A 13198-nucleotide genomic window follows, 5' to 3' on the forward strand; every position below is an offset into this window, starting at 1 on the left:
CCCTACGCGCCGCGGGGCAAGCTCTTTGGTACCGGTTGGTAGGGTACCCTTTAATACCGGTTAAAATAACCGGTACTTAAAAGACCCTCTCTTGCTAGTATCGGTTGTACTATACGGGCCGGTACTAGAAACGATTTCTTCAGTAGTGCCAAATGAAGCTGTTGAGCTCTCTGAAAATTATTGTAGTAAGATAAACATATAGACTACAGAGGTGCATGCAGTGCAGTACAGTAGTAACACAAACCAATTCAATAACTGTGCTAAACCATCCTGCAGTCGGGCGGGCCATCAAGAAACATAGAGAGATGTCAACTTGGAGTATTAACGGTTGGCGGCCAACCACCAACGGAACATCTATCAACTGTTGGCTGCCTTGGCATTGAGTTCCAATCACCTCCTTTTCAGCCTCTCATTTTGTCAACGGCAACCGATGCGTACCTCTGGTTTTGTTAGAAAAAAAAAACGAACGGCATCCGATCCGATCCATATCCTTCACCGTCAATTTGTCTCGTTTGCACGGCGGCACATGTAAGACGAAGCTAAAAGTCGTTGTTGAAATCCAATTGGTGGATACCACCTGTACACATGAAAGTTTGATTTGTCCTAGGTCAGTCTCAGGACACAATTTTATTGCACAGTTATTAAGATTGAGAATAGGGGGTGTTTGGATACGAGGTGCTAAACTTTAACAGTGTCACATCGGATGTTCGGATGCTAATTAGAAGGACTAAACATGAGCTAATTATAAAACTAATTGCAGAACCCTGTGCTAATTCGCGAGACGAATCTATTAAGCCTAATTAATCCATCATTAGCAAATGGTTACTGTAGCACCACATTGTCAAATCATGGACTAATTAGACTTAATAGATTCGTCTCGCGAATTATACTCCATCTGTGCAATTAGTTTTGTAATTAGCCTATGTTTAATACTCCTAATTAGCATTCAAATATCCGATGTGACAGGTGTTAAACTTTAACAGGGTGTTCCCAAACACCCTCTAGGTAATTGTACTAGTGAAGTGTCGTAGGAATGAAACTTCTCTCATATCTGATGAAACTCTCCTCATAAATAATCTTGTCAAGTTAGCAAAATTGGATTAGTATAAAATTTAAATCCCATAAAACTTGAGACTGTCTGTGTGTGTATGGAAGATTAGGAGAGAGAGAGATTAAACATAGGGTGTGTGGATCGGCGGCCTGATGCTCCATCCACTTCCGAACCATCTCCTACACATACCACCTCCTTGGGGTAGGCAGCTCAATGCTGCTGCGTTCCCACCAACCCATTCCAATCCAACTTGACATTACAATATGATACTAGTACAGTAGTAGAAATGCTCTTGGTTTGTGTAGCTGTGGTCGTACGTGTCTAATGATCCAAATTATATATTCAGTTGCAGTTCCAATCCAACCCAACCCCGACGGGGGAGAGCACAGAGTAGACTGTTCAGTCTGTCTGCACTCTGCACTGCACCCTGGAGCCAGCGAGAGGCAAGGCAGATCGATCCCATCTCTTCTTCGCCGGCAAGCGATGGAGATGCGGCCTAGCGCCGCCATCTGCGCGCTCCTGCTGAGCCTCCTCCCTGCCTGCCTCGCCTTCCCGCTATGCACCGACGCAAGTCAGTTCTTTTACTTCTTCTCCTTTTTCTTCTTCGCCTGCTCAACAGTTATGGATTGCAGAGGCGCCGGTGCTGCTCAACACCACGCTCAAATTCTGCGCCTCCTCCGCCCCCGCCAACAGCAGCAGCTGCTGCGACGCCGCTGCCGACGCCGCGCTCAGCGCCCAGTTCGACGAAATGAAAGTCTCCGACGCCGCCTGCGCCGCCCTCCTCAAGTCCATCCTCTGCGCAGTGAGCATGCCTCCTCCTCCTCCTCTCCTATTCTTGTCCCTAGCTCGCTACTTTTACTTTTATTTACAGCGTCACGCAAACCGCCCTTCTTTTTATTTACTACTAGGAGGTTTCTCTTCAGTTGGATTTGTTACTTTGCCCCTTGCTGATGCTGCTATTAGTCACCTTCGCACCTAGTGGCAATTAACAGATTTTTTTACCGCGGAAATGACATACTTACTTCACAAAAAGAACTTTGCTGAGTGCAGAATGGTTGCTATAAAATTAACTGAAATGAAAAATAAATACTTCAGCAGTATCATACACAAAACTACCTAAGAGTACTGTACAATTCTGGGTAGCCTAGCATCTTTCCGATTAATTTAGGCCATGTTTAGTTTCCACCAAAATACCAACTTTGACACTATGCAAAAAGAAGATTCCCCATCACATCAAACTTGCGATACATGCATGGAGTACTAAATGTAGATGAAATCAAAAACTAATTGCATAGTTTTGTTGTACTTTGCGAGATGAATCTTTTGAGCCTAATTAGTCAATTTTTGGATAATAATTCACAAATACAAACGAAATGCTACAGTTGCGCATTTATGACAAACTCCCAACTTTAGCACTCCAAAATTGGGAACTAAACAAGGCCTGAGTTTGGTTGCCAATACCCTCCGCAACTGAAATTTAGATGTCTCACTCAAAGGGGAAAAGGGGGGCAAAAGATATTTAGATGTCAATACACTGGATTGAATTGAACAACTCCCCTTGCAGAAATGCAGTCCATATTCTGCTGACTTGTTCGACGCCGGGCCAAAGATTCGGACGATTCCCTTCCTCTGCAACTCCACCTCCTCAGCAACTTCTGCTCAGTCCAAGGAAACCACTCAGGACTACTGCAAGCTTGTCTGGGAAACTTGCAAGGATGTCAAGATAACGAACTCTCCCTTTCAACCTCCCCTGCAAGGCAGTGCACCGCCTCCAAGCTCATCGTCGAAGCTTACTGATGCCTGGCAGTCTGAAAATGACTTCTGTACCTCTTTTGGTGGTGCGCCCAGTGATCAGTCCGTATGCTTTAGTGGCAACACGGTTTCATTCAACGCCACACAGCCTTCGCCCTCGCCTAAAGGGATATGCCTGGAGAGGATTGGTGACGGATCCTACCTTAACATGGCTCCTCACCCTGATGGATCAAATAGGGTTTTCTTGGGCAGCCAAGCTGGCAAGATATGGCTGGCAACTGTACCTGAGCAGGGATCGGGGGGTTCCCTGCAATTCGAAGAAGCAAGCCCATTCGTTGATCTGACTGATCAGGTGCACTTTGATTCAGCCTTTGGACTCATGGGTATGGCGTTCCATCCGGACTTTGCAACCAATGGCCGTTTCTTTGCCTCTTACAACTGTGATAGGACAAAGTCGCCCAGCTGTACGGGAAGATGCTCTTGCAATTCTGATGTGGGCTGTGATCCCACAAAGCTCGGTACCGACAATGGTGCTCAACCATGCCAGTATCAAGTGGTTGTATCAGAATATTCAGCCAAAGGGTCCTCGGCAAATGTTTCTGAGGTTCGCTAAGCTCAACATGCTCTTCCATTCATGTCTTGTCTTGGTATTCCCTGAACCTCATCCGCTCACATTATTCTTTAACCGTTTTCTGTTAGGCAACGTCTGCTGATCCATCTGAAGTTAGAAGGATTTTTACCATGGGGCTACCTTATACATCTCAACATGGAGGCCAGGTACTCTTTGGACCTGATGGATACCTCTACCTCATGATGGGGGATGGTGGAGGAAAGGGAGATCCTTTTAATTTCGCTCAGAACAAGAAGTCACTTTTGGGCAAAATTATGAGGCTTGACATCGACAATACACCGAGTAAGTCTTCGAGCCTTTATGCCGTTTGCCTTCTTATTCAAATTGATATTCTTTGTTGCTTTGCTCAAATTAGAATTCTAACTTTTACCACTCTCCGTTAGCCCCTTCGGCTTCCATGGTTACATCTCCATAAACTGCTCCTGGGTTTCCTCTTAGTTAGTTTACATGAAAACTTTGGCATCAGCACTAAAGGACAAAATGGTATTCCTGGGTCCTAGCCACCAAACGCAACCATCACCTCCAGTGGGAGTGTGAGTCTATTCCAATGATGCATCTATTTTTGGCTTTTAGTATTAGGATTAGTCAAAGATGCTAGATGAGACTAGGATCTTCTGATTGGCAGCATTATTAGCTATCTTTCGTATTTAACTCTAGTCAGAAGGTTGAGGTTATAAAATCTTGGAGGCATTTGTCACTTGTACTGCAACAATTCAGCCTATAAATTATGGCTAATTGGTTACTTTTGCATTCCATCACAATTTTTTTTTTCTTTTTTGGGTATCAAGAGCAGCATCATGAACATGATCTGACAATTTTGTTCTAAGATTTCTGTTTTTTTTATTCACTTTTCAGGAGCGAGTGAAATCAGTAACACAAGTTTATGGGGGAATTATTCTATTCCAAAAGATAACCCATATGCTGATGATAGCGAGTTACAACCAGAAATTTGGGCATTGGGTCTTAGAAATCCGTGGAGATGCAGCTTTGATTCTGAGAGGCCTTCTTACTTCTACTGTGGAGATGTTGGGCAGGTACCATTCAAGACCATATGTAGTCAATGTTTAACTTGCCAGCTGCTAATTTTGAGTTGCTTCGTTAGTTTAAAAGCCCTGCGTGCTCAGGCTTAGGGATTCGTTGCTTATAGTCATCGTTAGGGAACTGAATATGTGTACTTTGTTTGAAAACAACAGTTAATTTGAGTTTGGACCTTAACCGTGTAGGATCAATATGAAGAGGTAGATTTGATCTCGAAAGGTGGAAACTACGGATGGCGTGCGCTCGAGGGTCCACTTGTTTACCATCCAGCATGGGCACCTGGAGGGAACACGTCACTCGACTCCATAAACGCCATCCCTCCTATCATGGGTTACAGCCATTCTGATGTGAATAAGAACATTGGATCCGCATCAATCATGGGAGGTTATGTCTATAGAGGGTCCGCTGATCCCTGCTTGTATGGAAGGTATAATCAATCATCGCTCATTCAAAATATTACTATCTCAATGCATAGATAGGCTTGTGTTCATCTGGGACTCCTTTTGTGCAGCTCAATCCTTGAAAGTTGAAACTTCACTTTTAAGGTGTATCTGTTAATGTGTTTTCAGGTACTTGTACGGCGACCTGTATGCTTCCGCCATGTGGACCGGCACAGAGACCCCGGAGAGCAGCGGGAACTACACCTCCAATCTGATTCCCTTCAGCTGCTCCAAGGATTCTCCAATACCCTGTGACACAGCTGCTGGGAGCCCTCTCCCGTCGCTTGGCTACGTATACTCCTTTGGTGAGGACAACAGCAAGGACATCTATGTGCTGGCGAGCAAAGGCGTCTACCGAGTCGTCAGGCCCAGCCTCTGCAGTTATACTTGCCCAACGGAGAAACCCGCGACGAAAAATGGGACGACGCCTGCTGGTCCTTCATCGAAGGCACCAGCCACAGCACTGGGCAACCAGATGGGAGTGCTCTTGCTGTCTATTATAATGTTTTGGGTTTTGATGAGATAGAATCCTGCTGAGCCAGTCATGTGCAAGGATTATGGATGGATGGTACGTTCCATACGTTAGGAAGAAATCGAAATAATAATGTTTCAGCTAGGGATCCTCTGTGATATACATGTATAGCATATGAGTGTCAGCCTGATCGACTATGGTAAAACCTGCAGGTTGCTCTAGGGTGTTCAGTTGTTTGCAAGGAAAACAGAGAAGGGTGAAATTAACTTTATTCATGTATATATGTCACTGGAGACTTTATTCCATGATCACATCACATAGGGTGATCTGCAGTTCCTGGTCCCGGTGGTGGGGATGCTGCTGCAGTAGCTTGGGTCCATGTTGCAGATGGAGGGCAGGGTCTTTGCCATCTCCATCACCTTGCTCATCATCTGATGATGATCGGAGCCCGGCAGACCGCCGCGCTGCAGCTCCTCGACCGTGCTGCGGATCGCCCTGCACCTGCAGCTGGGTGGCATCTGCTCCAGCTGCTCGCAGCAGCGCAGCCGCAGCCGCCGGCAGCTGCTCATCCGCCATTTCCAGGGCCAGGTGATGGGCATCGCCGACGCCGTGCACTGCTGCTTCAGGTAGTCCCTGCACGCGTCCATGGTCTGCCCTTCCTGGCACTGCTTCTCCTCCACCTGTGCGTGTGCGGCGCCGATGATCGAACTAGTGAGGGCGAGGAGCGCGAGGAGGAAGGTCTTCCTCTTGTTGCCCATGCTGTATTGCTGAATCAGCAAGCGACGAGGGGGTTGTGTTTCTGTTCAGGCCTTCAGGGTGAAGATGCATACAAAGACAGGACAAAGGTGAGATGAGACGAGGCTACCTTTTGATGGTTTTTTTCAGCAAGCACTTGCTTCTATCGTCTGTATATATAGTACATGATCATGAACTGCTTGGCCCTTATGCCAGGTGTCAGTGCAACCTGTTCGCTTCAGCTTATTCAGCCGGCTTATCAGTCACCAAACAGTGTTTTTCTCTCACAATAAATCAACCGTTTCAACTTTTCAGCCGGCTTATAAGCTGAAGCTAACAGGCTAGGTGATGGTTGAATGATCATCATCAGAACCACCTTGGAATTAGCAGCACAGGTAGTACCGTGCAAGCTAAAGCTCTCTCTATAGGCGACGATGGTTCGTGTACTGAATCTGTTCTCTTTTGGTTGATATGTTTGTTATAAGTAGAACTCTGTCCGTTCCAAATTGTATGTCGGTTTATAGATATTATTATGCATCTGGATATCCAGAGGTATAATAATATTACCAGTTATTTTAGCTTTTCTAGATACACCTATAGATTTAGAAAAATTTAAACGACTTATGTTTTGAAACAGAGGGATATCATTAGCGACTTTATTTATTAGACTAAGTAGAGTTGCGTATCTAATAAATGCAGAAGCTGGGATCATTAAAAAAAAGTTTGCTTTGCCGGCAAAATCAAAATAAACTAAGTAGTGGGAGTACGGCCAAAACAAAAAGGAGCGTTAAAAACGTTGACACGTCAACCACCCGCGCTGCCCCACTACTAAAGCAAAGTACCCCGCTGCCGCCCCCTGCTGTTCTGAGTCGCTGCCCGCTGGGCCCCACACCCACACCCACATCCATCGCCGGCGATGAAGCCCCTCCTCTCCCAGTCCCTCCACGCCGCCGTCGACCGCCGCTGGCTGCTCCCCCTCGCCGTCGGCTCCGCCCTCTCGCTCCTCCTCCTCGTCGCCCTCACCACCTTCCCCCTCCCGTTCCCCTCCTCTTCCTCCTCCACGCCATCCTCCGCCCTCTTCGTCGAGCACAAGCTCTCCCCGACCCCGCCGTCCCCCGCCGGCGCCTCGCTGCCCCGCATCGCCTTCCTCATCTCCGGCTCCGCCAAAGACGCCTCCGCGCTCCGCCGCGTCCTCCTCGCGCTCTACCACCCCAGGAACCGCTACATCCTGCACCTCGATGCCGAGGCCCCCGACTCCGACCGGAGGGACCTCGCCGCCGCCCTCGCCGCCCACCCCGTCATCGCCGCAGCGGACAACGTCCGCGTCGTCGACCGCGCCAACCTCATCACCTACCGCGGGCCCACCATGGTCGCCAACACGCTCCACGCCGCCGCCGCCTTCCTCTGGGGCCACGCCGGCGACGGCGGCTCAGACTGGGACTGGTTCATCAACCTCTCCGCCTCCGATTACCCGCTCGTCACGCAGGATGGTAAAGGGCCTTTCTTTCTCTTCATCTGATTTATGATCCACCGAACCCGCCCGCCTTGGATTGTTGGATTGCAAATGTAACTCTCAAGCTTGCTGCTGCAGATCTGATACATGTCTTCTCCAAGCTGCCGCGTGATCTCAACTTCATTGACCACACTAGCGACATCGGATGGAAGGAGTACGAGCTTCCTAGCTTCCTTAATGATTGTGTCCGCTGACCACTGTGGATGCTGACTGGGGCCAATTGCCTACCTTGTTGTTTGTCATGGTGTACAGGTTTCAGAGGGCCAAGCCCGTGATCATTGACCCTGGTCTCTACATGAAGAAGAAGGCCGATGTGTTCTGGATACCACAGAGGCGGAGCGTGCCGACAGCCTTCAAGCTCTTCACTGGTATGTATGTTCTATTGTTCTCAACTGATATGACCTACTAGCCAAAAGATTCACATTCAACCGTTAACCCATCAAATTGTGTAGAATTCGCCAGGCATTTGTGCAGATTAGTATAGCTCATAACTTATGCTTGCAATTGTTGTTCCCGGCTAGATCTGTTGATTTGCTCTTGCCAAGGTTGTAGGAATTTCAAAATTCATTTTTTTTACAATTGAAATGTGATGTCAAAGCTTCAAGCTATACACTCATGGATCCCTGAAGCAGTGCTGGTCATTTCTAGTTGTGGTGACCAGTTCAAAATTTGGATGCGTGAATTGATACAGGGGTCAGGGGTTGTCACCAACTTCAATTAATCTTTAGTATGATAAATTTCAGCTGTCAGTTTACCTTAGGTATTCTGCAAAATACTGCACACAGCAGATGCACTGTATTTGTAGTTCGTCATTTATATATTGTATATTGCATTATTGCGGAAACTCTCCTTGGTAACATTACTCTCCTTTCATATGTAATCTTGTTTTGTGTGATCTGATTGCTGTAACAAGCATTTGGGATTCTGTTTGTTTGTTGCCTGTAGTAGGCAAACTTTGCATGCCAAATCATTTAATATAAAGATGAGCTCGTGTTTTACAGTTTTGGAAACCAATCTTGGCATCTCAGGCTTGCCTACTGCATATACTGGCTGTCATTAATTTGAAAGCCTATCTTTGTCTTCTGTGTCAGTTACTAAGTCAGAAACTGTGTCAACAAACTTGCCATAAAAGTATAGTTTTTCATTAATGTGGTGGTCTACTATTTCACATCCATCGTCCATCATGCTTTTAATAGCATGGAATTAATTGATTCCAGATTCTTAAATAGTGACTACAACTCAGTTATAACTTATAAGTACTCTAGGTTCAAGCCGCTTAAACAGATAACTACAAGATGCAAAAATGCAGAGCTTACCTCTGCAACGAAGACAAGTTGCAGTATTCATCACTACCAATAAACAATTGCTTTCTTTTGAAACTACCACCTAAGAAATTCTTTGGCATGCTTTATTCGTGTGAGCTTTTGAGGAATAAGTATCATGTAGATGTAGAGGCAGCTGATGATGAAATGGCATTGCAGGTTCCGCTTGGATGGCACTGTCTAGGCCCTTTGTGGAATACTGTATATGGGGCTGGGACAACCTACCTCGCACAGTGCTCATGTACTACTCCAATTTCATCTCCTCGCCAGAAGGCTATTTCCACACCGTGGTCTGCAACGCTGAGGAATTCAAGAACACGACCGTGAACCACGACCTGCACTACATCTCGTGGGACAACCCTCCGAAGCAGCATCCGCACTACCTGACGGTGGAAGACTTGGACAGGATGGTCGCTAGCGATGCGCCGTTCGCTCGGAAGTTCCACGCAGACGACCCTGTGCTAGACAGGATAGACGGGGAGATCCTGTCCCGCAGCGTGGACATGCTGACCCCTGGAGGCTGGTGTGCAGGAACGCGAGAGAATGGGAGCGACCCTTGCTCGGTGATAGGTGACACCAGCCTCCTTCGGCCTGGGCGTGGAGCGGTGCGCCTGCAGCGGCTGATGACGTCGCTGCTGTCAGAGGAGAAGTTCCACCCAAGGCAGTGCAAGTAGCGTGTTGCCTCTGCCCCAAATCTGAGCTATATATGGTTGTTTGTTCTACACACGCATGGACTGCTGCTGCTGCTGCTGGCGTTGCATACATACTTTAGTTGTTCTGACTTGTAACAGGTCGTCGCCGTTTTGTGAGGCAGCTGCCGTTTAACCTGTGCCATGTTGCTGATGTACTTCCACATTAGTTAGCTCATCTGTAGAGCCTGTTGTGTCGTATCTCCACATGTAGTAGGTATGAGTATGAACCTGGACACCCGGTGATGAATATATTTCCAAGGATAGTGTTATTGGTTTTTGAGGTGCAATATTGATTTCCATGTGCCTTTGGCATGTTGGTTTCTTCTCTGCTCTGGGATGTTAAGCCATTCTCAGCTGCTTCGTCTGCACCGTGGAGGTCCGGGTCCAGGTGATGTTCCATGTTGAATGTGGTGTAAGACTTGGTCTGCTGAGCTTTGCTTATTACTCCAGGTACGTGCAATTGCGTCAACAAGGCCGGTCATCCAATCCAAGGTAACTAGTAATCAACAACGCGGTAGAGGAGAATAGTGTCTAGTCGTCTGGTCAATGGATGGACCAACAACGGACGGCTCTGATCCCTCCTCTCCCTTGTGTGCACGCAGCAGGGCTTGGCATCTACTAGAACCCTTGACATTCTAATCTCAAGGAGAAAGAGAGACCTGGATTATTATTACTTTACTGATAATCCGTAGCAGGGCAGGCGTACATAGTAAAGACCACCACTTCCTTGTTCACAAAGCCTAAGACATTTCCTTCCTCTTGGTTCTCTGCCTCTTCCTTCCTTCCTTCTCAGGGGGCGGTCCTGGTCTGGTCGATCGGAATTACTACTTAATTCGGAACCGGAGAAGAAGAAGAAGATAAGGATCATCCATGGCGCAGGCGGCGGAGGGAGGTCTGATCTACGGCATGGTGGCGCGGGGCACGGTGGTGGTGGCGGAGCACACGTCCTACACGGGCAACTTCCGGGACATCGCCGTCCAGTGCCTGCACCGCCTGCCGGCGGGGAACAACCGCTTCACCTACACCTGCGACAACCACACCTTCAACTTCCTCGTCACCGACGGATACGGTATACTATGCCTTCTCTGCTCTGCTACATGCTTAATCTTGATCTGTTTTGCTCTGCTTAAGTTCCAATCTCAAATTCTACTCTGTTCCATTCCAGTAGAATACACCGCTTCTTTCCTGCTAGATTGAGTTGAAAATTAAATATAGTATAATACACCGCTATCATGTACTTATATATTAGGATATCCTTTGGATTATTAGCTATGCCTCTTGTTTATCCTTTGGACTCTGTCTACTATGGCTGCCTGTGCAACCACTCTGCTGGTTTATACCATACTATAATATAACAAATTCTTTCGGTTGGATTGTAAACTTCAATTAGAGAACTAGCTGCTGGCTGTATCCTGATGATCATACGAGTGCTTTTGCTGCACTTTCTGGATCAATAGGTTGTAGTAGTTTAGCTTACACCGATATTCAGAGTCGCAGTTGCTCCAATTCAGAAGAAACATTCAGTCAGAATCATCAGCACTCAGAAGAGGAGTTTGAATTGGTCTGTTCTTGGAGACTTTTGATCCTGGCGTACTAGGATTTCCTTAGCAATATATATGTATAAATTCTCCCAATTTGACAATAATCTATTGCTCTCTGATGCCAATCTTGTCCACTGTTATATTCCTTGTCTCCATGCCAAGTTATCCCCCTAGTCCCGTCATACATACAATACATTTTTTTCGAAACGAACCGGACAGGAGAGTTGCCGATTATATTAAAAATAAGAAGGTCTAGACTGGATGCTTACAAAGCACCAATAGGTGCAAAGAAGATAAAAAAAACTAATTACAACCCTTTGTAGGGAATGTATTAACAGCGTTCATACATACAATACATTATCTGCTACTGAAAGCACAAGTGTGTGATTATTGCAACACAAAGCAATAGCATCCAACTGACTTGACTGAAGCATCGAAATGAATCGCAGCATACTGCGTTGTTGCGACCGAATCAGCTGGACGGCAGATTCCTATGGCCTTCCTGGAGATGATCAAGGAAGATTTCAACAAGAGATACGCAGGGGGCAAAGCAGCCACAGCTACAGCCAACAGCCTCAGCCGAGATTTCGGGTAACAACGACAATGCTTTCCATCTATGTATCTGCAACTGCAAATTTCACTGGCGTGCATGGCAGGCCGAGGCTTCGAGATCAGATGCAGTACTGTACGGATCACCCAGAGGAGGTGAGCAGGCTGTCCAAAGTGAAAGCTCAGGTGGATCAAGTGAAAGGCATCATGATGGAAAACATTGACAAGGTCATCGATCGCGGAGAGCAGATCGATGGGCTCGTCACAAGGACGGAGCAGCTGCACGACCAGGTCTGTGTCTGTTGCGAGTTACTAGCTAGCTACCTCTGGCGCATCTTAACAATTAACATGCTGCTGCTGCTGCTGCCTTGCAGGCTGCTGATTTCAGGCAGCAAGGTGCGCGGGTGCGTCGCAAGATGTGGTACCAGAACATGAAGATGAAGCTCATCGTCCTCGGCATCGTCGTCGCGCTCATCCTCATCATAATCCTCTCAGTTTGCCATGGCATTTGCAAGTGATCTGATCCATTCAGCCTTTATTAGTTCATTAGTTAGAATGTTTTGGATTCGGGGGGGTGCTGGTGGACTGTACAGGTTGGTTGAGCTTCCACTCGACAATGCATGTGTTAACCACATCAACTCCAATCATCATTACTAGTATTTTCTTGATTATTCAAACCAGTATAGGTTTTACGCATGGGTGGGTGTAATAACAACGTGATATACGAAAAGAAATATACAAGAACAGGGAGGTTACAAATCCTCCAAAGATTTCACTTTCCGTTTGGATGGATTTTGTGGCCCTCTTTACCCTAACTCTCTCCCAAGCAAAAGAACAAGCATTGTATACTCGAGTTGGAAAAGAGTTCTAAATAGCGTTCTAAATAGCGGGCTAAGGAGAGTTAGCAGCTGGACTCTAAAATAGCTAATAGCGAACTAAAAATATCCATATTTCAACCCCTTGGAATATTCACGTCGGGAAATAAGAGCTTGTAGCTGAAAAAATTGTAGTACCAGATGCACTGAAGGAACTAGAGCAGCTTGGTAGCTAGTTAGTAGCTGCCTTGTTATTATCACTTACGGCAATGACGTCTTTTTTGAAAAATCGGACGGGTTAAGCATCGATGTTGTAACTATTTTTTCGGCATGTTTCATAGTGAATGTTGTATGAAACATAATGTTCATGTTGCGGCGGGAATTTTCTATCCTAAAGTCGAAAGTCAGTTTTTGGTATATTCCTCGATGTTGTAACTATATATTTTTGTTGCAGTTATTTTGTTTTGATGTTGCAACGGAGCATTGTTTTGATGCTAGCAGTGCCGTATCATTTATTACTCTCCGTGCATATAGTAAGAACAAAGATAGATGCAATTACAAACCAAGTACGTACGTTGCCATATATAATAAACACGCATGCAATGCATGATGACCTTAGCTTATTAATAACCTGTCACACTAGGATT

General features: G+C 46.4%; 4 protein-coding genes across 4 annotated transcripts; 3 read left to right on the forward strand and 1 right to left on the reverse strand.

Annotated features, from left to right (window-relative positions):
• The first annotated feature begins 1273 nt into the window (after positions 1–1273).
• On the forward strand, positions 1274–5659 carry LOC117848508 (HIPL1 protein). The gene is made up of 7 exons (XM_034729939.2): positions 1274–1622; positions 1684–1853; positions 2616–3407; positions 3503–3716; positions 4290–4468; positions 4658–4899; positions 5042–5659. Exons 1-7 carry the CDS (start codon positions 1376–1378, stop codon positions 5436–5438), a joined length of 2241 nt encoding a protein of 746 aa, XP_034585830.1. The 5' UTR covers positions 1274–1375; the 3' UTR covers positions 5439–5659.
• A 33-nt stretch (positions 5660–5692) lies between these two features.
• On the reverse strand, positions 5693–6142 carry LOC140222314 (hordoindoline-A-like). Its single transcript, XM_072292477.1, has one exon. The coding sequence runs from the start codon at positions 6140–6142 to the stop codon at positions 5693–5695; it is 450 nt and encodes a 149-aa protein (XP_072148578.1).
• On the forward strand, positions 5815–9933 carry LOC117848510 (beta-glucuronosyltransferase GlcAT14A). The gene is made up of 4 exons (XM_034729940.2): positions 5815–7609; positions 7711–7786; positions 7885–8000; positions 9114–9933. The coding sequence occupies exons 1-4, from the start codon at positions 7036–7038 to the stop codon at positions 9626–9628; spliced, it is 1281 nt and encodes a 426-aa protein (XP_034585831.1). The 5' UTR covers positions 5815–7035; the 3' UTR covers positions 9629–9933.
• A 262-nt stretch (positions 9934–10195) lies between these two features.
• Positions 10196–12516, forward strand: LOC117848511 (vesicle-associated membrane protein 721). Its single transcript, XM_034729941.2, has 4 exons — positions 10196–10715; positions 11637–11778; positions 11844–12027; positions 12111–12516. Exons 1-4 carry the CDS (start codon positions 10517–10519, stop codon positions 12252–12254), a joined length of 669 nt encoding a protein of 222 aa, XP_034585832.1. The 5' UTR covers positions 10196–10516; the 3' UTR covers positions 12255–12516.
• Positions 12517–13198: the final 682 nt, after the last annotated feature.

This window comes from Setaria viridis, chromosome 3 (assembly GCF_005286985.2).
Source record: "Setaria viridis chromosome 3, Setaria_viridis_v4.0, whole genome shotgun sequence".
Taxonomy (NCBI): Eukaryota; Viridiplantae; Streptophyta; class Magnoliopsida; order Poales; family Poaceae; genus Setaria; species Setaria viridis.